This window comes from Nerophis lumbriciformis, linkage group LG05 (genome assembly GCF_033978685.3).
Source record: "Nerophis lumbriciformis linkage group LG05, RoL_Nlum_v2.1, whole genome shotgun sequence".
NCBI lineage: Eukaryota > Metazoa > Chordata > Actinopteri > Syngnathiformes > Syngnathidae > Nerophis > Nerophis lumbriciformis.
In genome coordinates this window covers 15,233,128-15,256,017 of record NC_084552.2, presented here as the reverse complement: position 1 = coordinate 15,256,017, position 22,890 = coordinate 15,233,128, and the positions used below count along the sequence as shown (strand labels likewise).

Genomic DNA, 22,890 nt, shown 5'->3' with positions numbered 1-22,890 from the left:
GTGAAAAATATTTCTGGCAGACCTGTAGGGGACACTCACAGCCCAACAACGGTCCGAAGCTTGGACCCATGGTTAAACACTGACTTAGAGAGGAACATTTTGGAATGACTTTTATTGTTCAAGACACATTTATCAAGAAAAATACTGCCTGCAAGTTGAATATATTGCGACTAATCTACGCAAAACTGTTCATGTGACTTGTGTACACACACAAGTCATGTACTGTCACAGGTTGTTTTCAATTGATGCTTTTTTCTGTGGAACCAAAATGTCGTCCGTGATGTCCAGTGACCCAGAGGAGAATCTTTTGTTCCTGGGATGTTTTCTCCCATTACAGTCCAGGCTGATACCACCTCCTGGTGTGATGGATCTGCTGGTACTGATTTGGACATGCAGAGAATCTGTGGTGTCAATCAGTTGCACATCATTTTCATCATCTGATGAATCGACGATAAGGATCTTATTTGTTATCACGTTGTCAGTTAGTTTGTTGGCTTTGTGTTTATGCTCCTTAAAACCCGCAGATGTTTGCCGATGTTCCACCTTAGTTTTGTGCTCAGAATGGACATCCTCAGAACACGACGGTGCTGATCTATTCAGCAGATGCTTCGACACGGTCATATAGTTGGGCTCCGATCCAGTGGAGTAATCGCAACTGTCTTCAGTTTCACTGCTGTCAAGATCAGCGGATGAAAGACCCTCCTTCTGAAAGGTTTCTTTCTTCTCATCCATTTCGTCCTCAAGCACTGCGAAATGCTCGGCAAATTGCATCGCGTTGACCTGTTGGTACGTTTCTGACGAGTCGTAGACCTTTAAACCAGAAGGCGAGGGGACTGGTGATGGTATCGAAGCCGGCGCTGGTTGACCTTGCTCCCTAGTCTCTTTTGTTGCACCTTCATCAACATCACGCTGGTCTTTTGGGGCTTCATATTTCAGGGACAAAAGGTGTAGAGGAATAACACAATAAGCATCAGTCTGGCCCTGCTGTGGGTCGGTGTCACTTTGTGTTGGTGACATTCTGGATTCAGTCGGTGATGGCATCTCAAATGTTTCATCGTCACTAATGTCTTCGTACTGGGGCGTTTTGCAACATACTTTGATCCTTTCTCCGTCATCATCGGAAATGTCTTCGTATTGTGCTTCCTTTATACTTTGTACAGTGGATGTCCTTTCACTCTTACTTTCTGCAAATTTGACTGGCCTGGCATGAGCATCCTGGCAACGTTCTTGTTTACTGCTCATATTGGAGCCAAACGACTTATTTTGATTTCGTAGTGAGCCATTGCTGACCTTGAAACAAGGGCGGCGCTTTGTCACAATCGGCTGCTCTTGATGCTTGGTGGAGGTCGCGGTGACTTCCATCATCACTTCCTGACATTCTGTGGGCATAAAGGGACAGTTGTTATCCATCGTATCTTTTTCTGACTCTGGGATAGTGTTTTGGGCGCTTGTAACTACGGACGCTTCAATGTCACGTCGGTCAGGATGAAAGACGGGTCGAACTCTGCCGGGGGAACCAACCCCTCCTTTCCAAATCATTCTTGCTTTCTTCCAGTTAGGAAACTCCACTAAGCTCCTTCAGCTGGTCCACGCTGGGTTTAACCCTTGTGTAATGTTCATATTGTTGTTACTCCACTTACTACATTTTGTGGCTTTTAATGCCTCACAATCAAACACTTTTATGTTAAAATACTGAACAGATGTTTACCTTATCCCAATAAACATCACACACACATTTCTATTACATATAAGATGTCTGGGTCCACTGGACCCGGGGCTAATGTAAGTGTGGAAATTGATGTTCTGTGTACCACACACACCCACCCACACACACAGCAGGCCTCGACAGGAGGACAGAGTGTAGGTACTAGAGATGCGCGGATAGGCAATTATTTCATCCGCAACCGCATCACAAAAGTCGTCAACCATCCGCATCCACCCGAACTAACATTTAATCAAAACCGCACCCGCCCGTTGTTATATATCTAATATAGACGATGCAAGGCATTAGTGAGGTTATAAAGCTTTTGCCTGTTAAAGAAAGGAGACTGATCCAATGCAGCAGAGACATTCAATGCGTGCCACGCTGTCACGGCCCAGACGCACACCAGTGCGCAATCATCTGGGAGCCGCGCTGAGCGCACCTCCAAGCGCGTGGAGGTGCGATGTCCCTCGCACCCGCGGCGGCTCCACCTGGGCTCGCGCCCGAGGCTTCAGCGCGCACCGCGGCGGCCATCCTACTCGTCGCGGCCTAGCCCTCGCGGCTCTCGCTGCCGGCGACGGCCGGGTATCGGCCCGACGCTCAGGGCTAGTTGATTCGGCAGGTGGGTTGTTACACACTCCTTAGCGGGTTCCGACTTCCATGGCCACCGTCCTGCTGTCTATATCAACCAACACCTTTTCTGGGGTCTGATGAGCGTCGGCATCGGGCGCCTTAACCCGGCGTTCGGTTCATCCCGCAGCGCCAGTTCTACTTACCAAAAGTGGCCCACTCGGCTCACCAGGGTGAGCCCCACCCCTTTCGTGAGCGCACTGCGCGCGGAGTGACCCCTGTTACGCGCCCCCGGCAACGGGGGTGGCGGGCAGGTAAGCTGCGCGGGCGGGGCGCGCGGAGTGACCCCTGTTACGAGCCCCCGGCCACGGGGGTGGCGGGCAGGTAAGCTGCTTACCTGCTGCGCGTGACGCCGGCCGCGGCGAAGGCGGACGAGGCGGGGTGTCGGTGCGGTAGGCGCGGTGGTGACCCTGGACGTGCGTCGGGCCCTTCTCGCGGATCACCTCAGCTACGGCCCCCGGTGGGGCCCTCTCGGGGGAATGGGCCTCAATCCCGGACCCCGGCGAGGCGTCCCTTCTCCGCTCCGTAAAAGTGTCCATCTCTTTTTTCTTTTCTTCTTCTGTTGTGGCATATGCTGCAGGTGCCTGCTTGTTTTTCGTATGTGGGTAACAACATTTAACTATGTATATATATTTCCGAATTGGTTTAACTGCCACCCGCCTGAATCTATTTAAAATCTTTTTTATTTTTATTTCAACCGCCCGACCCGCGGATAATCCGCGGTTGTGTCCGCAAACCGCGCATCTCTAGTAGGTACACAGAACATCAGAAGGTCAAATGTGCGAGAAAATGAGAGCTGACAGTGTTGACAAACAATGTTGCAACCTTGTGTGGGAACCGCAGGTGCAGAAACACAAAAGAAGAATCCCTGTGGGATGCGGAAACTGGCAGAGAAATTTTCTGTGCAACGTTCATATTGTTGTTACTCAGCCAGCGTTTGTGGGTCTGATGGACCCGTTGCATTTTGTGGCTTTTAATGCCTCACAATCAAACACTTTTATGTTAAAATACTGAACAGATGTTTACCTTATCCCAATAAACATCTGTTCAGTATTTGAACACTGTCTGCTCTCATTTTCTCGCACATTTTACCCTCTGATGTTCTGTGTACACTACACTCTGTCCTCCTCCTGTCTAGGCCTTGTGTGGGTGGGTGTGTGTGATACACAGAACATCAATTTCCACACTTCTATTAGCCCCGGGTCCAGTGGACCCAGACATCTTATATGTAATAGAAGTGTCTGTGTGTGTGGTCATTAAATATGTATTCTAATATATGTTCTTCACAGAAAATGAGCCAAATTCAGTGAGTCTCAGTTTGGAAAACTTAATTAATTGTATCATTTTTCTTTTAATAAAAAATTAAAACGGGTCCCACAGACCCGAACACCACACAAGGGTTAAAGACGAGCGGCTTCCTTGTAGCTATGTCGTATTTATGTATCGGTGCAGCTAAGGCAAGTGTAACGTCACACCCAAAAGGTTTTGTGTCAAGGCAAAAATGACCCCAATTCAAATCAATGCATTTTCGCAATAACTGGGTTCAAAATCTTTAAAACAAAGAGTTGTAATATCTTCATATTCCAAGTATTCCTCATGACACATGTTTGTGACATGAGGCCGTTTGCATTTGTATTTATTTTTTCTTTATTATTAAGGAATTATCTTCCATAAGTGGAGTCAAAATGACCCCAAGCAGTTCCTATAGACCAGACCTAAGCAAATTAAGGCCCGGGGGCCACATGCGGCCCGTTAAGCTTTTCAATCTGGCCCGCCGGACATTCCCAAATAATTAATTTAGATCTTTAAGATGGAAACTGTAGCTGCCATTATGATGTGCAGTGATGTTTTCAAATGACCGTAAGTCTTGAACTATGTGAAGTAGAGCTGTCCAGTAATGGCTTTTTTGCCGATATTCGATATTCCGATATTGTCCAACTCTTGATTACCGATTCCGATATCAACCAATACCGATATATACAGTCTAATTTTGTTGTGATGCCCTGCTGGATGCATTAAACAATGTAACAAGGTTTTCCAAAATAAATCAACTCAAGTTATGGAAAAAAAATACCAACATGGCACTGCCATATTTATTATTGAAGTCACAAAGTGCATTATTTTTTTTAACATGCCTCAAAACAGCAGCTTGGAATTTTGGACATGCTCTCCCTGAGATAATCCTGATACCCACTACAACTTGGGATGTCCGATAATATCGGACTGCCGATATTATCGGCCGATAAATGCTTTAAAATGTAATATTGGAAATTATCGGTATCGGTTTCAAAAAGTAAAATTTATGACTTTTTAAAACGCCGCTGTGTACACGGACATAGGGAGAACTACAGAGCGCCAATAAACCTTAATGGCACTGCTTTTGCATGCCGGCCAAGTCACATAATATCTATGGCTTTTCACACACACAAGTGAATGCAAGGGATTATTGGTCAACAGCCATACAGTTCACACTGAGGGTGGCCGTATAAACAACTTTAACACTGTTACAAATATGCGCTACACTGTGAACCCACACCAAACAAGAATGACAAACACATTTCGGGAGAACATCCGCACCGTAACACAACATAAACACAACAGAACAAATACCCAGAACCCCTTGCAGCACTAACTCTTCCAGAACGCTACAATATACACCCCCCGCTACCCCTTAAAGGAAGACGTCTTGGTTCCTCCTCGCATAACCACATTTTTGCAGTCATTGCAAATTGCCAGACCACACTTTAAAATAATCCCAAATCATAGACGTGGCTTGTTAGCCACGGCTACAGCACCGGCAACAACACACTCTTGTTGTTGTTATGCTGCGCTCCAACAGTTTGATGAGGTCATCAAGTGTCGCTAGTAAACCTCTCATGCTGCAGTCGTCAACTCCTGTGTTGTGTGTGGGAGAGGGGAGAGGGGAGGGGCTGCTGACTGTGATATATACCGCTTCGTACAGCGGCGTTTTAAAAAGTCATTAATTTTACTTTTTGAAACTGAAAATTTCCGATATTACATTTTAAAGCATTTATCGGCCGATAACATCCGCCTGCCGATATTATCGGACATCTCTAATACGAAGTATTTCAATGGTTGGAATCTGCACTTTTGCATGATATACTAGTTACTATGGTAATCTAATTAGTTACTATGGTAACCTAAGTCACAGCAGCTCAGACGAGGCACCAAGCAGTGTGGGTGGGGAGCGTTTCCACAGAGTGTTTCCAGAGCGGCCGGCCTGAAATGCGGGTGTCAGGGACAGACGCGGAAGCAGATTTTTACAACAAAGTTTAGTGATGTATCAGATCGTAGGTGGGGTTTTTTTTACCCTTTGCGTTCATATTTCGCTGTGTTTGTTGCGTTTTGCTTGATTGTAAAATACCTCGACGGAGAGGGGGTGTCACGTTCATATGTTGTCAATATTCAGTGTTTTATCGTTCATAGTTAATATTGTAAATCACAGTCTTTATTTACATGTACATTCTGGGTGTGTCATTCAGTAAAAAGAAATTGTTTTAAAGGCCTACTGAAACCCACTACTACCGACCACGCAGTCTGATAGTTTATGTATCAATGATGAAATCTTAACATTGCAACACATGCCAATACGGCCGGGTTAGCTTACTAAAGTGCAATTTTAAATTTTGCGTGAAATATCCTGCTGAAAACGTCTCGGTATGATGACGTCTGCGCGTGACGTCACGGATTGTAGAGGACATTTTGGGACAGCATGGTGGCCAGCTATTAAGTCGTCTGTTTTCATCGCAAAATTCCACAGTATTCTGGACATCTGTGTTGGTGAATCTTTTGCAATTTGTTCAATGAACAATGGAGACAGCAAAGAAAGCTGTAGGTGGGAAGCGGTGTATTGCGGCAGGTGTTGTGCTGGATAACGAACCCCCGCCGTAGAATGCACCCCCTGACTGTTGTGCCGGATAACACAGCCGGTGTTTCATTGTTTACATTCCCGAAAGATGACAGTCAAGCTTTACCATTGGCCTGTGGAGAACTGGGACAACAGAGACTCTTACCAGGAGGACTTTGAGTTGGATACGCAGACGCGGTACCGTGAGTACGCATGCAGCTGCGGCTTCCAAACATTTGATCGCTTGCCCGTACGTGCGTGCCGCTATGTGCATGTCACGTACGTAACTTTTGGGGAAATATATGTGCTGTAAGAACTTTGGGGAGGTGAACGGTACTTTGGGCTGTGGGATTGAGTGTGTTGTGCAGGTGTTTGAGTTGTATTGGCGGGTTGTATGGACGGGAGGGGGGAGGTGTTTGTTATGCGGGATTAATTAGTGGCATATTAAATATAAGCCTGGTTGTGTTGTGGCTAATAGAGTATATATATGTCTTGTGTTTATTTACTGTTTTAGTCATTCCCAGCTGAATATCAGGTCCCACCCGCCTCTCACAGCATCTTCCCTATCTGAATCGCTCCCACTGCCCTCTAGTCCTTCACTCTCACTTTCCTCATTCACAAATCTTTCATTCTCGCTCAAATTAATGGGGAAATTGTCGCTTTCTCGGTCCGAATCGCTCTCGCTGCTGGAGGCCATGATTGTAAACAATGTGCAGATGTGAGGAGCTCCACAACCTGTGACGTCACGCTACTCGTCTGCTACTTCCGGTACAGGCAAGGCTTTTTTATCAGCGACCAAAAGTTGCAAACTTTATCGTCGATGTTCTCTACTTAATCCTTTCAGCAAAAATATGGCAATATCGCGAAATGATCAAGTATGACACATAGAATGGACCTGCTATCCCCGTTTAAATAAGAAAATCGCATTTCAGTAGGCCTTTAAGGCCGTCTGTCATAACGTTTTTAGCATTCAATCAGACATTAATGTGAGGTTTTGTATTAGTGTTCCTAAAAATCCCGAGGCAAAATATTTGCCCAGGTCTGATCTAAAGGATGCAAATATCATTGTATGAGGAAGAGTAACTGTAGATGTAAATAGTGCACTATGTAAAGTTGTTTAGGGGTGTTTACGATCTGTACCTTGTTTGCCATATATTATTGCAAATACTTTCAAAATTCTCTAACATTTTTCAGCCTTTTTTTTGGAGATATACCACAATATCGTACCGTGGCCTTTATACTGTGATATGTGTTTTGAAGCAGAGTTATACTGCATACCACCAGTTTCGATATCATTTGTTTATGAAGGGGAACCTGTAGAGCCAAATTTGCATTTGTGATGGGACAAATTTAGTTTGAGGCAACAAATGAATATACAAATGGGAAACACACAAAGTGTGTGTGTGTGTGTGTGTGTGTGGGGAGCGCCATATGTCTCGGCTCTCGTAGAAAGAAGGATCCTACGGTATAGCACTGAGGCACGAGACATGATAGAATAGGAAACTGATGGAGAGGAACATATCCTTTTTAAACATCATTTGATTTGATTAATCATGCAGCCCGAGTTTCCATTAGAGCTTTTATCTTTATACAGTATGTGTGAAACTGCAACCGTTAGATGGATGAAAAAAGAACGACCGTATTTGTAATGTACGGAATAATTCTGGTTTTGCCCACCGACCTCGAAGCAATTTTATTTGGTACATGGTGTAATGATAAGTGTGAACAGTAGATGGCAGTCAAACATAAGAGAGAGAGCGCGCGAGCCTTTGTCGTCCGTGCCGACCCCGTAGTCGATAAGCTTCTTTTTTTCCCTCTATCTTAGTGGTATGGGACATTCATCCTCCGCTGTTGCCATTTCTAATATAAAGTAGTGTAAAGTTCTTACTTATATCTGTCAGTAGACTCAACCTGAAAGCGCTAAAACATACCGGTGTAGTGAGTTTACATTATCCACCCAAGGAACTTTAGTCATTAGAGAGTTTCTGTCCGACGGTTTTTCACGGGGCACATTTCCGGCGTTGTTGTTGTTTCCGGATGAGGAGATGCTGCTCCGTTATTGACTTAAATAAAGTCCGAATGTCATTAAAAGAGTTAGCTCCATCTTTTGACACTTCTTCCACTCCCCTCCTTGCACGCTACACCAAATATGACTGGGAGAAGACACTGTCGAAGGTGAGCCACGTAAATAAGACCGCCCACAAAACGGTGCATCCCGAGGCGACTGTCAGAAAGCGGCTTGAAGATGATCTGTAAAACATCATCTATGCAACATTTTGACCAAAAAAAACCCATTACATGTTATGTAGACCACAAGGAAGTGTTTTACATTTAGAAAAGAATAATTACAACATGACTCTTTTAATGCATCCATCCATCCATCCATCCATTTTCTTCCGCTTATCCGAGGTCGGGTCGCGGGGGCAGCAGCCTAAGCAGAGAAACCCCGACTTCCCTCTACCCAGCCACTTCGTCCAGCTCCTCCCGGGGATCGAGTCTTCCCAACGTGTCCTGGGTCTTCCCAGTGGCCTCCTGCCGGTCGGACGTGCAGGTGTTCGGGTGGCATCCTGAGCAGATGCCCGAAACACCTCATCTGGCTCCTCTCAATGTGGAGGAGCAGCAGCTTTACTCTGAGTTCCTCCCGGATGACAGAGCTTCTCACCCTATCTCTAAGGGAGAGCCCCGCCACCCGGCGGAGGAAACTCATTTCGGCTGCTTGTATCCGTGATCTTGTCCTTTCGGTCATAACCCAAAGCTCATGACCATAGGTGAGGATGAAAACGTAGATCGACCGGTAAATTGAGAGCTTTGCCTTCCGGCTCAGCTCCTTCTTCACCACAACGGATTGATACAGCGTCCGCATTACTGAAGATGCCGCATCGATCCGCCTGTTGATCTCACGATCCACTCTTCCCTCACTCGTGAACAAGACTCCTAGGTACTTGAACTCCTCCACTTGGGGCAAGATCTCCTCCCCAACCTGGAGATGGCACGCCACCCTTTCCCGGGCAAGAACCATGGACTCGGACTTGGAGGTGCTGATTCTCATCCCAGTCGCCTCACACTCGGCTGCGAACCGATCCAGTGAGAGCTGAAGATCCTGGCCAGTTGAAGCCATCAGGATCACATCATCTGCAAATAGCAGAGACCTAATCCTGCAGCCACCAAACCGGATCCCCTCAACACCCTGACTGCGCCTACAAATTATGTCCATAAAAGTTATGAACAGAATCGGTGACAAAGGTCAGCCTTGGCAGAGTCCAACCCTCACTGGAAACGTGTCCGACTTACTGCCGGCAATGCGGACCAAGCTCTGACACTGATCATACAGGGAGCGGACCGCCACAATCAGACAGTTTGATACCCCATACTCTCTGAGCACTCCCCACAGGACTTCCCGGGGGACACAGTCGAATGCCTTCTCCAAGTCCACAAAGCACATGTAGACTGGTTGGGCAAACTCCCATCCACCCTCAAGGAGTATAGAGCTGGTCTACCGTTCCACGACCAGGACGAAAACCACACTGTTCCTCCCGGATCCGAGGTTTGACTATCCGGCGTAGCCTCCTCTCCAGTACACCTGAATAGACCTATGATCCGGAAAATACGGTATTCAAATTATTGCATGCTATTTTGGGGCAGTGTTGCTCGGTTGGTAGAGCGGCTAGGTTCTAGGTTCGATCCCTGCTTCTGCCATCCTCGTCACAGCTGTTGTGTCCTTGGGCAAGACACTTCATCCGCTTGCTACCAGTGTCACCCACAGTGGTTAAAAATCTAACTTAGATAAAGGGTTTCACTATGTAAAGCGCTTTGAGTCACTCGAGAAAAGCGCTATATAAATATAATTCACTTCACTTATATGTCCTGCACCCGCTACACAATTGTTGAAAGTGTTTACAATCCAGATGAATGTTGGCTATAAGAGTGTCCGCCCTGAGATCAAACCCCGGCCGAGTCATACCAAAGACTATAAAAATGGGACCCATTACCTCCCTGCTTGGCACTCAGCATCAAGGGTTGGAATTGGGGGTTAAATCACCAAAAATGATTCCCGGGCACGGCCACCGCTGCTGCCTACTACTCCCCTCACCTTCCAGGGGGTGATCAAGGGTGATGGGTCAAATGCAGAGAATAATTTCGCCACACCTAGTGTGTGTGACAATCATTGGTACTTTAACTTTATATTTGTTGTGTGACTGTTGTACCTTTGGGAGTGGCTGCGGATCCATGATCACTGTTGTTTAGAGTCATAAAGTATGCAAGCCTTTCTTCAATCACGGATTGTATTTGTTCATCTGTTGGTGGCTTTTGTCCTCGTCTTGGCGAATGTCCACATTTTAATGGGGGAGAACTAATCTGTTTCCCACCAACAGTTGAAGGGGCACAGTTGAGATTTTGAGCTCTCATTTGTCCACAATCCAAAGCCCTTGGTGAAATATGCAATGGCTGCTGCGTTGGGTGGTAGTTGGCATTTGTCTTCTTTGATGAAATGGGAGAATCTAAAAGTGGTTTGCAATTTTCATTGACCGTCTCTGATGTCACTGGTCGTCGGTGAGATCTCTGGACCAGTGGAATTGCTGTGTTTGCTTGGCTTGCAGTCTGCTCCTGTTGAAGGTTGGCTAGATGACTGCCTTCACAGTGTCGCTCAGACTGATTTGCTTCCGCGGTGTTGAGTAATTCGTCCTCCGAGTGACCCGCTGAATCACTTGTAACATGACTGTTCCGAGGTGAGGAGAGCGGAGCAACGGCAGTCGATTGTTGGAATGCAGGACAGGCCTTTTCTTTAGTGCCTAAAAATCCAGCACGCATTGCTAGAAAGGAGTCTTCTGTACGACTTCAGTTAATTCTGTAAAAAAACGGGGGAGAGAAAGAAAATTAGCTGAAGTGTGTTGTAACAAACCATAGTGGATGCGATAGTTTCCTTTTTGGATGAACCACACAGAAGTGTATATCAAAAGTAAACGCACTGTCAGGTTTTTCAGTTTTTATGACAAACAAGATCATCCTTAAAGGGAAACTGCACCTTTTTTTTGGAAGTTTACCTATTGTTCACAATCATTATGAAAGACAAGAACACACATCTGTTTTTTAGGTTTTCAAAATTGATTTAAAGAAAACCCTTGAAAGATGCGGCTAAAGGGACTCACTATTGTAGCCTTCAAAGACCTCTAAAAACAATTTCAAAACCCACTATCAACATTTTATATCCACACTTTAAGTATATATATATATAATGTAGTAACAGACACCTTCATAACGATATGTAATATGTACAATATACACACTGCAAGTGTACATATATAATGTAGTAACAGACACCTTCATAACAATATGTAATGTTTTATATACACACTGCAGGTACATATATATTGTAGTAACAGACACCTTCATAACAATATGTAATATGCACAATATACACACTGCTGGTATATATATGATTTAGTAACAGACACCTTCATAACAATATGTAATATGTACAATATACATACTGCAAGTATATATATAATGTAATAACAGACACCTTCATAACAATATGTTATATGTACAATATACACACGGCAAGTATACATATAATGTAGTAAGAAACCTTCATAACAATATGTAATATGTACAATAACACACTGAAAGTATATACAAATGTAGTAACATAAACCATCATAACAATATGTAATATGTACAACATACACACTGCAAGTATATATATAATGTAGTAACAGACACCATCATAATATGTAATTTGTTTTATATACACACTGCAAGTATACTTATAATGTAGTAACAGACACCTTTCATAACAAAATGTAATGTTTTATATACACACTGCAAGTATACTTATAATGTAGTAACAGACACATTCATAACAATATGTAATGTTTTATATACACACTGCAAGTATATATAATGTAGTAACAGACACCTTCATAACAATATGTAATATGTACAATATACACACTGTGGGTATATATATGATTTAGTAACAGACACCTTCATAACAATATGTAATATGTACAATATACATACTGCAAGTATATATATAATGTAATAACAGACACCTTCATAACAATATGTTATATGTACAATATACATACTGCGAGTATATATATAAAATGTAATAACAGACACCTTCATAACAATATGTTATATGTACAATATACACACGGCAAGTATATATATATAATGTAGTAAGAAACCTTCATAACAATATGTAATATGTACAATAACACACTGAAAGTATATACAAATGTAGTAACATAAACCATCATAACAATATGTAATATGTACAACATACACACTGCAAGTATATATATAATGTAGTAACAGACACCATCATAATATGTAATTTGTTTTATATACACACTGCAAGTATACTTATAATGTAGAAACAGACACCTTCATAACAAAATGTAATGTTTTATATACACACTGCAAGTATACTTTTAATGTAGTAACAGACACCTTCATAACAAAATGTAATGTTTTATATACACACTGCAAGTATATATAATATAGTAACAGACACCTTCATAACAATATGTAATATGTAAAATATACACACTGCGGGTATATATATGATTTAGTAACAGACACCTTCATAACAATATGTAATATGTACAATATACATACTGCAAGTATATATATAATGTAATAACAGACACCTTCATAACAATATGTTATATGTACAATATACATACTGCAAGTATATATATAATGTAATAACAGACACCTTCATAACAATATGTTATATGTACAATATACACACGGCAAGTATATATATAATGTAGTAAGAAACCTTCATAACAATATGTAATATGTACAATAACACACTGAAAGTATATACAAATGTAGTAACATAAACCATCATAACAATATGTAATATGTACAATATACACACTGCAAGTATATATATAATGTAGTAACAGAAACCATCATAATATGTAATTTGTTTTATATACACACTGCAAGTATACTTATAATGTAGTAACGGACACCTTCATAACAAAATGTAATGTTTTATATACACACTGCAAGTATACTTATAATGTAGTAACAGACACATTCATAACAATATGTAATGTTTTATATACACACTGCAAGTATATATAATGTAGTAACAGACACCTTCATAACAATATGTAATATGTACAATATACACACTGTGGGTATATATATGATTTAGTAACAGACACCTTCATAACAATATGTAATATGTACAATATACATACTGCAAGTATATATATAATGTAATAACAGACACCTTCATAACAATATGTTATATGTACAATATACATACTGCAAGTATATATATAAAATGTAATAACAGACACCTTCATAACAATATGTTATATGTACAATATACACACGGCAAGTATATATATATAATGTAGTAAGAAACCTTCATAACAATATGTAATATGTACAATAACACACTGAAAGTATATACAAATGTAGTAACATAAACCATCATAACAATATGTAATATGTACAACATACACACTGCAAGTATATATATAATGTAGTAACAGACACCATCATAATATATAATTTGTTTTATATACACACTGCAAGTATACTTATAATGTAGTAACAGACACCTTTATAACAAAATGTAATGTTTTATATACACACTGCAAGTATACTTTTAATGTAGTAACAGACACCTTCATAACAAAATGTAATGTTTTATATACACACTGCAAGTATATATAATATAGTAACAGACACCTTCATAACAATATGTAATATGTAAAATATACACACTGCGGGTATATATATGATTTAGTAACAGACACCTTCATAACAATATGTAATATGTACAATATACATACTGCAAGTATATATATAATGTAATAACAGACACCTTCATAACAATATGTTACATGTACAATATACATACTGCAAGTATATATATAATGTAATAACAGACACCTTCATAACAATATGTTATATGTACAATATACACACGGCAAGTATATATATAATGTAGTAAGAAACCTTCATAACAATATGTAATATGTACAATAACACACTGAAAGTATATACAAATGTAGTAACATAAACCATCATAACAATATGTAATATGTACAATATACACACTGCAAGTATATATATAATGTAGTAACAGAAACCATCATAATATGTAATTTGTTTTATATACACACTGCAAGTATACTTATAATGTAGTAACGGACACCTTCATAACAAAATGTAATGTTTTATATACACACTGCAAGTATACTTATAATGTAGTAACAGACACCTTCATAACAAAATGTAATGTTTTATATACACACTGCAAGTATATATAATGTAGTAACAGACACCTTCATAACAATATGTAATATGTACAATATACACACTGTGGGTATATATATATGATTTAGTAATAGACACCTTCATAACAATATGTAATATGTACAATATACATACTGCAAGTATATATATAATGTAATAACAGACACATTCATAACAATATGTTATATGTACAATATACATACTGCAAGTATATATATAATGTAATAACAGACACCTTCATAACAATATGTTATATGTACAATATACACACGGCAAGTATATATATAATGTAGTAAGAAACCTTCATAACAATATGTAATATGTACAATAACACACTGAAAGTATATACAAATGTAGTAACATAAACCATCATAACAATATGTAATATGTACAACATACACACTGCAAGTATATATATAATGTAGTAACAGACACCATCATAATATGTAATTTGTTTTATATACACACTGCAAGTATACTTATAATGTAGTAACAGACACCTTCATAACAAAATGTAATGTTTTATATACACACTGCAAGTATACTTATAATGTAGTAACAGACACCTTCATAACAAAATGTAATGTTTTATATACACACTGCAAGTATATATAATGTAGTAACAGACACCTTCATAACAATATGTAATATGTACAATATACACACTGCGGGTATATATATGATTTCGTAACAGACACCTTCATAACAATATGTAATATGTACAATATAAATACTGCAAGTATATATATATATATATATATATATATATATATATATATATATATATATATATATATATATATATATATATATATATATATAATGTAATAACAGACACCTTCATAACAATATGCTATATGTACAATATACATACTGCAAGTATATATATAAAATGTAATAACAGACACCTTCATAACAATATGTTATATGTACAATATACACACTGCAAGTATATATATAATGTAGTAAGAAACCTTCATAACAATATGTAATATGTACAATATACACACTGCGGGTATATATATGATTTAGTAACAGACACCTTTATAACAATATGTAATATGTACAATATAAATACTGCAAGTATATATATATATATATATATATATATATAATGTAATAACAGACACCTTCATAACAATATGTTATATGTACAATATACATACTGCAAGTATATATATAAAATGTAATAACAGACACCTTCATAACAATATGTTATATGTACAATATACACACGGCAAGTATATATATAATGTAGTAAGAAACTTTCATAACAATATGTAATATGTACAATAACACACTGAAAGTATATACAAATGTAGTAACATAAACCATCATAACAATATGTAATATGTACAATATACACACTGCAAATATATATATAATGTAGTAACAGACACCATCATAACAATATGTAATTTGTTTTATATACACACTGCAAGTATACTTATAATGTAGTAACAGACACCTTCATAACAAAATGTAATGTTTTAAATACACACTGCAAGTATACTTATGTAGTAACAGACACCTTCATAACAAAATGTAATGTTTTATATACACACTGCAAGTATATATGATTTAGTAACAGACACCTTCATAACAATATGTAATATGTACAATATACATACTGCAAGTATATATATAATGTAATAACAGACACCTTCATAACAATATGTTATATGTACAATATACATACTGCAAGTATATATATAAAATGTAATAACAGACAACTTCATAACAATATGTTATATGTACAATATACACACGGCAAGTATATATATAATGTAGTAAGAAACCTTCATAACAATATGTAATATGTACAATAACACACTGAAAGTATATACAAATGTAGTAACATAAACCATCATAACAATATGTAACATGTACAACATACACACTGCAAGTGTATATATATATATAATGTAGTAACAGACACCATCATAATATGTAATGTTTTATATACACACTGCAATTATACTTATAATGTAGTAACAGACACCTTCATAACAAAATGCAATGTTTTATATACACACTGCAAGTATACTTATAATGTAGTAACAGACACCTTCATAACAAAATGTAATGTTTTATATACACACTGCAAGTATATATAATGTAGTAACAGACACCTTCATAACAATATGTAATATGTACAATATACACACTGTGGGTATATATATGATTTAGTAACAGACACCTTCATAACAATATGTAATATGTACAATATACATACTGCAAGTATATACCGGTATATAATGTAATAACAGACACATTCATAACAATATGTTATATGTACAATATACATCCTGCAAGTATATATATAAAATGTAGTAACAGACACCTTCATAACAATATGTTATATGTACAATATACACACGGCAAGTATATATATAATGTAGTAAGAAACCTTCATAACAATATGTAATATGTACAATAACACACTGAAAGTATATACAAATGTAGTAACATAAACCATCATAACAATATGTAATATGTACAACATACACACTGCAAGTATATATATAATGTAGTAACAGACACCATCATAATATGTAATTTGTTTTATATACACACTGCAAGTATACTTATAATGTAGTAACAGACACCTTCATAACAAAATGTAATGTTTTATATACACACTGCAAGTATACTTATAATGTAGTAACAGACACCTTCATAACAAAATGTAATGTTTCATATACACACTGCAAGTATATATAATGTAGTAACAGACACCTTCATAACAATATGTAATATGTACAATATACACACTGTGGGTATATATATGATTTAGTAACAGACACCTTCATAACAATATGTAATATGTACAATATAAATACTGCAAGTATATATAAAATGTAATAACAGACACCTTCATAACAATATGTTATATGTACAATATACATACCGTATTTTCCGCACTATAAGGCGCACCTAAAAACCACAAATTTTCTCAAAAGCTGACAGTGCGCCTTATAACCCGGTGCGCTTTATATATGGATAAATATTAAGATTCATTTTCATAAAGTTTCGGTCTCGCAACTTCGGTAAACAGCCGCCATCTTTTTTCCCGGTAGAACAGGAAGCGCTTCTTCTTCTACGCAAGCAACCGCCAAGGTAAGCACCCGCCCCCATAGAACAGGAAGCGCTTCTTCTTCTACTGCAAGCAACCACCCGCCCGCGTAGAAGAAGAAAAAGCGCGCGGATATACCGTACGTTTCATTTCCTTTGTGTGTTTACATCTGTAAAGACCACAAAATGGCTCCTACCAAGTGACAGGGATCCGGTTCATGAAAAGACGCAATCTCTCCATCCGCACACGGATTACTATTTCACAGCAACTGATATTCCTGTGAACCGCACTGTGGATACAACGGGAGCACGTACGGTGAATATTCGCACCACAGGGAATGAGAAGTCATCCTTCACTGTGGTTCTAGCTTGCCATGCTAATGGCCAGAAACTTCCACCCATGGTGATATTCAAAAGGAAGACCTTGCCAAAAGAGACCTTTCCAGCCGGCGTCATCATAAAAGCTAACTCGAAGGGATGGATGAAGAAAAGATGAGCGAGTGGTTAAGGTAAGTTTAAGTTTACGCGAAGAGGCCGGGTGGCTTTTTTCAGCAGCTCCGTCCATGTTGATATACGATTCCATGACTGTTTTTTTGACATTCCTTTAGCGCAGTTAGATGCGGCTTACAACACGGGGCGGCTTATGGGTGGACAAAGTTTTGAAATATGCCGTTCATTGAAGGCGCGGCGTATAACCCAGGGCGCCTTATGGTGCGGAAAATACGGTACTGCAAGTATTTACATAAAATGTAATAACAGACATCTTCATAACAATATGTTATATGTACAATATACACACGGCAAGTATATATATAATGTAGTAAGAAACCTTCATAACAATATGTAATATGTACAATAACACACTGAAAGTATATACAAATGTAGTAACATAAACCATCATAACAATATGTAATATGTACAATATACGCACTGCAAGTATATATATAATGTAGTAACAGACACCATCATAACAATATGTAATTTGTTTTATATACACACTGCAAGTATACTTATAATGTAGTAACAGACAGCTTCATAACAAAATGTAATGTTTTATATACACACTGCAAGTATATATATAATGTAGTAACAGACACCTTCATAACAATATGTAATGTTTTATATACACACTGCAAGTATATATATATATATATATATATATATATATATAATATAGTAACAGACACCTTCATAACAATATGTACAATATACATACTGCAAATATATGTATATATAATGTAGTAATTGACACCTTCATAACAATATGTAATGTTTTATATACACACTGCAAGTATATATATAATGTAGTAACAGACACCTTCATAACAACATGTTCAATATTTACTGTATTTTGGTCATTTTATGCATTACCAGATTTTCTTTCCGCATTTTTTTCCGTTCCCATAGCAAAGCACTTCTGACTTACGGCAACAAATGTGTGTACCAACATCCGGGAACAAACGCGAGTGTGTAGTAATCATTGCAGACTTGGTCACAGACAACGAGACGACCATTTTTGGACAAATTAAGATTCACAACCTTATCTTTTTGAACCTGAGTATACGGAGGATGAACTACTGGTTATAGTAGCTTAGCAAGCTCAGAGAGAGACTAAAACGTTGGAGCCGACTGAAGCGGAGAGAATAAGGTTGGCGTGTCTTGATGCTGCAAATAAGAAACTTGGAGCCAAGTTACGACAACATAAATGGGGTGCTAAATCAAACTAAACTGACAAAAATGTCCCTGGCCAGCTGGAACATTCGATCCACCGTAGCATGCCGTCGCAAAACGATGTGTTCCTAAGCTAGACAAAAAGTTCCTCGGTGTTCGCTCTTACAATAACAATCAGCTTGGTTATTATACAGGTAACGCAAATGAAGTATTGTTTGTATTTTTTTGATACATTTTTAAAGTGGTTTAAATGCAGAATGGATTGCTCCCGTTAGCTGCAATGCTAAGCAATGACACGCGTTAAAACAATTTACAATAATCTCCTTTAAAAGTGTGTCAAAACAATTTACAATAATCTCCTTTAAAAAGTGTTTGGGTTTATGTAAGGGTGTAACGATACACAAAAATTTCGGTTTGGTACGTACCTCGGTTTAGAGGTCACGGTTCGGTTCATTTTCGGTACAGTAAGAAAACAACAAAATATACATTTTCTGGTTATTTATTTACCAAAATTTGTAAACAATGGCTTTATCCTTTTAACATTGCTTTAAAATAGCTGTGTGTGATGGATGTGAGCCACCACTAGGCTGATCAGTGCAACAGCAGGCAGTCATGAATGCTAAGCATAACAATAACATATACACACAGGGTCCATTGCCAGGGTTAATGCAGTCAACATATATAAAATAAAAACTAAATAAGATAAGGTGTGAGGAACTCCAAGATAGGTTTTCTGACATGGACTTGTTTCTTCAGCATTGTCCACAAGTTTAAGTCAGGACTTTTGGGAAGGCCATTCTAAAACCTTAATTCTAGCCTGATTTAGCCATTCCTTTACCACTTTTGACGTGTGTTTGGGGTCATTGTCCTGTTGGAACACCCAACTGGCGCCCAAGGTCTAACCTCCGGGCCGATAATTTTAGGTTGTCCTGAAGAATATGGAGGTAATAAAGTAAGTTTCTTACAAGTATCATCCCTGCAAGACGAGGAATAGCTAAAAATGTTTCACTACACACCGTAGGAGGATACAATAGCTCACCGGCATCAAAATGTAAACAAACGCCATTGGTGGATCTACACCTGACATCCACTGTAATGATACCAAGTAAAATAGCGTATCTAGTCGATACTACTATGATTACGTCGATATTTTTTGGCATCAAAACATCTTCTTTCGTTTAAAAAAAATATTATGTTTATAAACTCAGGAAATATGTCCCTGAATATGACCAGTGTATAATCCTGTAACTACTTGGTATTGGATTGAAAGCCAAATTTGTGGTATCATCCAAAACTAATGTAAAGTATCAAACAACAGAAGAATAAGTGATTATTACATGTTATCAGAAGTGTAGATAGAACATGTTAAAAGAGAAAATAAGCAGATATTAACAGTAAATGAACAAGTAGATTAATAATACATTTGCTACCACTTGTCCTTAATAATGTTGACAAAATAATAGAATGATAAATGACAATATGTTACTGCACACGTCAGCAGACTAATTAGGAGCCTTTGTTTGCTTGCTTACTACTAAAAGACAAGTTCTCTTGTATGTTCAGTATTTTAAGGACAAACTTGCAATAAGAAACATATCTTTAATGTACCCTAAGATTTTTTTTGTTAAAATAAAGGCAATAATGCGATTTTTTTGTGGTCCCCTTTATTTAGAAAAGTACCGAAAACTATCGAAATCATTTTGGTACCGGTATCGGGACAACACTAATCGATATATACTTTTTTGTCCATATTGCCCAGCCCTGCTGTGATATAATTTTTTTTTATTTTTTTTTAAATGGTGACCAGAATTTAAATCTGAAATATACAGATTTGTTTTTATTATTCTTTTTACAGTGTACGTGAAAAAATATTTTTAATAATAAAATGCATAAGCAAATTGGAAAAATTATCTCAATTAAAAAACGAGTTTGACACCCCTGCATTAATATCATGTTATATTTATTTATTTATCATTTATGTTGTTATGTCTGCATTGATTGCTGATATCTGACCAAAGTTCTCGCTTAAATGCAGGAGTGAAAAAAAATTGCCAAGTTTTTGTTTGGAATTTAAAATGATCACTTGTGAGTTGCAGAAGTGCAAAATGTTGCAAAACTAACAAAGTTGAGTTATACACAAATCATACACACTTCCGGTAGCGGCTATGTGCTGCAAACTACGCTATGCCGTCATTTTTTTTAAATTTGAGTTGTATTATTATGTTGAGTTGTATCCTTGAGCCGATGTGACAGTTTAAAAACTTATTGTGTATTTTATATGAATGGAATACACGTGTTTTTCACAGTGTACAGACTGAAAAAACAGCTAGTTAATAGACTAAACAACATAGACGTTTCAAAAAATCACTTACCATCTGGCCCTTGGACACAGAATGTACTCAAACTTTACTTATTTTAGTCAGGAAGCTTGGAAAGCTCTTTAATTACGTTCCCTGATGAATTATAAAAAGCAAGTAGATAACATGTGTGCCGCTGTGCTTGTAAAAAAGGGAAGTTAAGCAGTATTTCCCTTCGCGTATTTAACGAGAGTAAAGTTGTTACGCCATCGGTACCGGAAGACTATCTCGGTCTACGCATGCGCATGCGTAGACTACGTCACTTCCTTCATTTTTTTTTTTTTTTTACTACTGGTTTAGATGACGTCACGTGCTGGCATGCACATTCGCCTTCTTCTTCTTCTCTGGTTTAATAGCGCCACCTTGTGGTGTGTATTACCTTCACCATTTAATATGAAGTGTGGACCGAAATGTAGAATGATCTCACATCAACTTATATATATATATATATATATATATCAATGTGGTATTAATACATACGCATATATTAATAAATATACAAATACACATGTGATATACAAATAAATAAATAATTTGTATAAATAAACGCGTATTTGTAAATACATTTTTGAGATTTGAAAATATATCCAAATAAAATGTATAATTATAATTTTTTTTTTATTTTTTTATTTTTTTATGATAATTATAAAAAATTTGACATACACATAAATCAAGAATTTGTATAAATAAACTGTTTTTAAATATATTTTTGAGATTTGAATATAAATATAAATGATAAATGATAAATGGGTTGTACTTGTATAGCGCTTTTCTACCTTCAAGGTACTCAAAGCGCTTTGACATTACTTCCACATTTACCCATTCACACACACATTCACACACTGATGGAGGGAGCTGCCATGCAAGGCGCTAACCAGCACCCATCAGGAGCAAGGGTGAAGTGTCTTGCTCAGGACACAACGGACATGACGAGGTTGGTACTAGGTGGGGATTGAACCAGGGACCCTTGGGTTGCGCACGGCCACTCTACCACTGCGCCACGCCGTATGCTTGATTTTGTATTTGTATTTGCATTGACTTTGCATATGTGGATCGCTTTTTTTTTGCTTGTGTGTCGATGAGACATTCCTCCCACAAACCAGATGCACAAATAAATGTGACCTACTTGCCAACCGAATTCGGGAGATGGGGGGGTTGAGGTGGGTGGGGTTGAGGGGGCGGGGTTTGTTGGTAGCGGAGGTGTATATTGTAGCGTCCCGGAAGAGTTAGTGCTGCAAGGGATTCTGGGTATTTGTTCTGTTGTGTTTATGTTGTGTTACAAAGAGGATGAAGGC

General features: G+C 38.2%; 1 protein-coding gene across 1 annotated transcript; it reads right to left on the bottom strand.

The window, feature by feature from the left end:
* Positions 1-97: 97 nt before the first annotated feature.
* LOC133606852 (uncharacterized) lies at positions 98-21,827 on the bottom strand. The gene is made up of 3 exons (XM_061961232.1): positions 21,611-21,827; positions 10,406-11,046; positions 98-1,379 (listed from the first exon to the last, which is right to left on the bottom strand). The coding sequence occupies exons 2-3, from the start codon at positions 11,007-11,009 to the stop codon at positions 226-228; spliced, it is 1,758 nt and encodes a 585-aa protein (XP_061817216.1). The 5' UTR covers positions 11,010-11,046; positions 21,611-21,827; the 3' UTR covers positions 98-225.
* Between the last annotated feature and the right edge of the window lie 1,063 nt (positions 21,828-22,890).

Bases quoted from the DNA above. Each gene is read 5' to 3' on its own strand.
- LOC133606852 (XM_061961232.1), bottom strand. From the start codon at position 11,009: ATGCGTGCTGGATTTTTAGGCACTAAAGAAAAGGCCTGTCCTGCATTC. The intron at 1,380-10,405 runs GTACAACAGTCA...TTATGCCCACAG, and splicing joins ATCCGCAGCCACTCCCAAAG to AATGTCAGGAAGTGATGATG.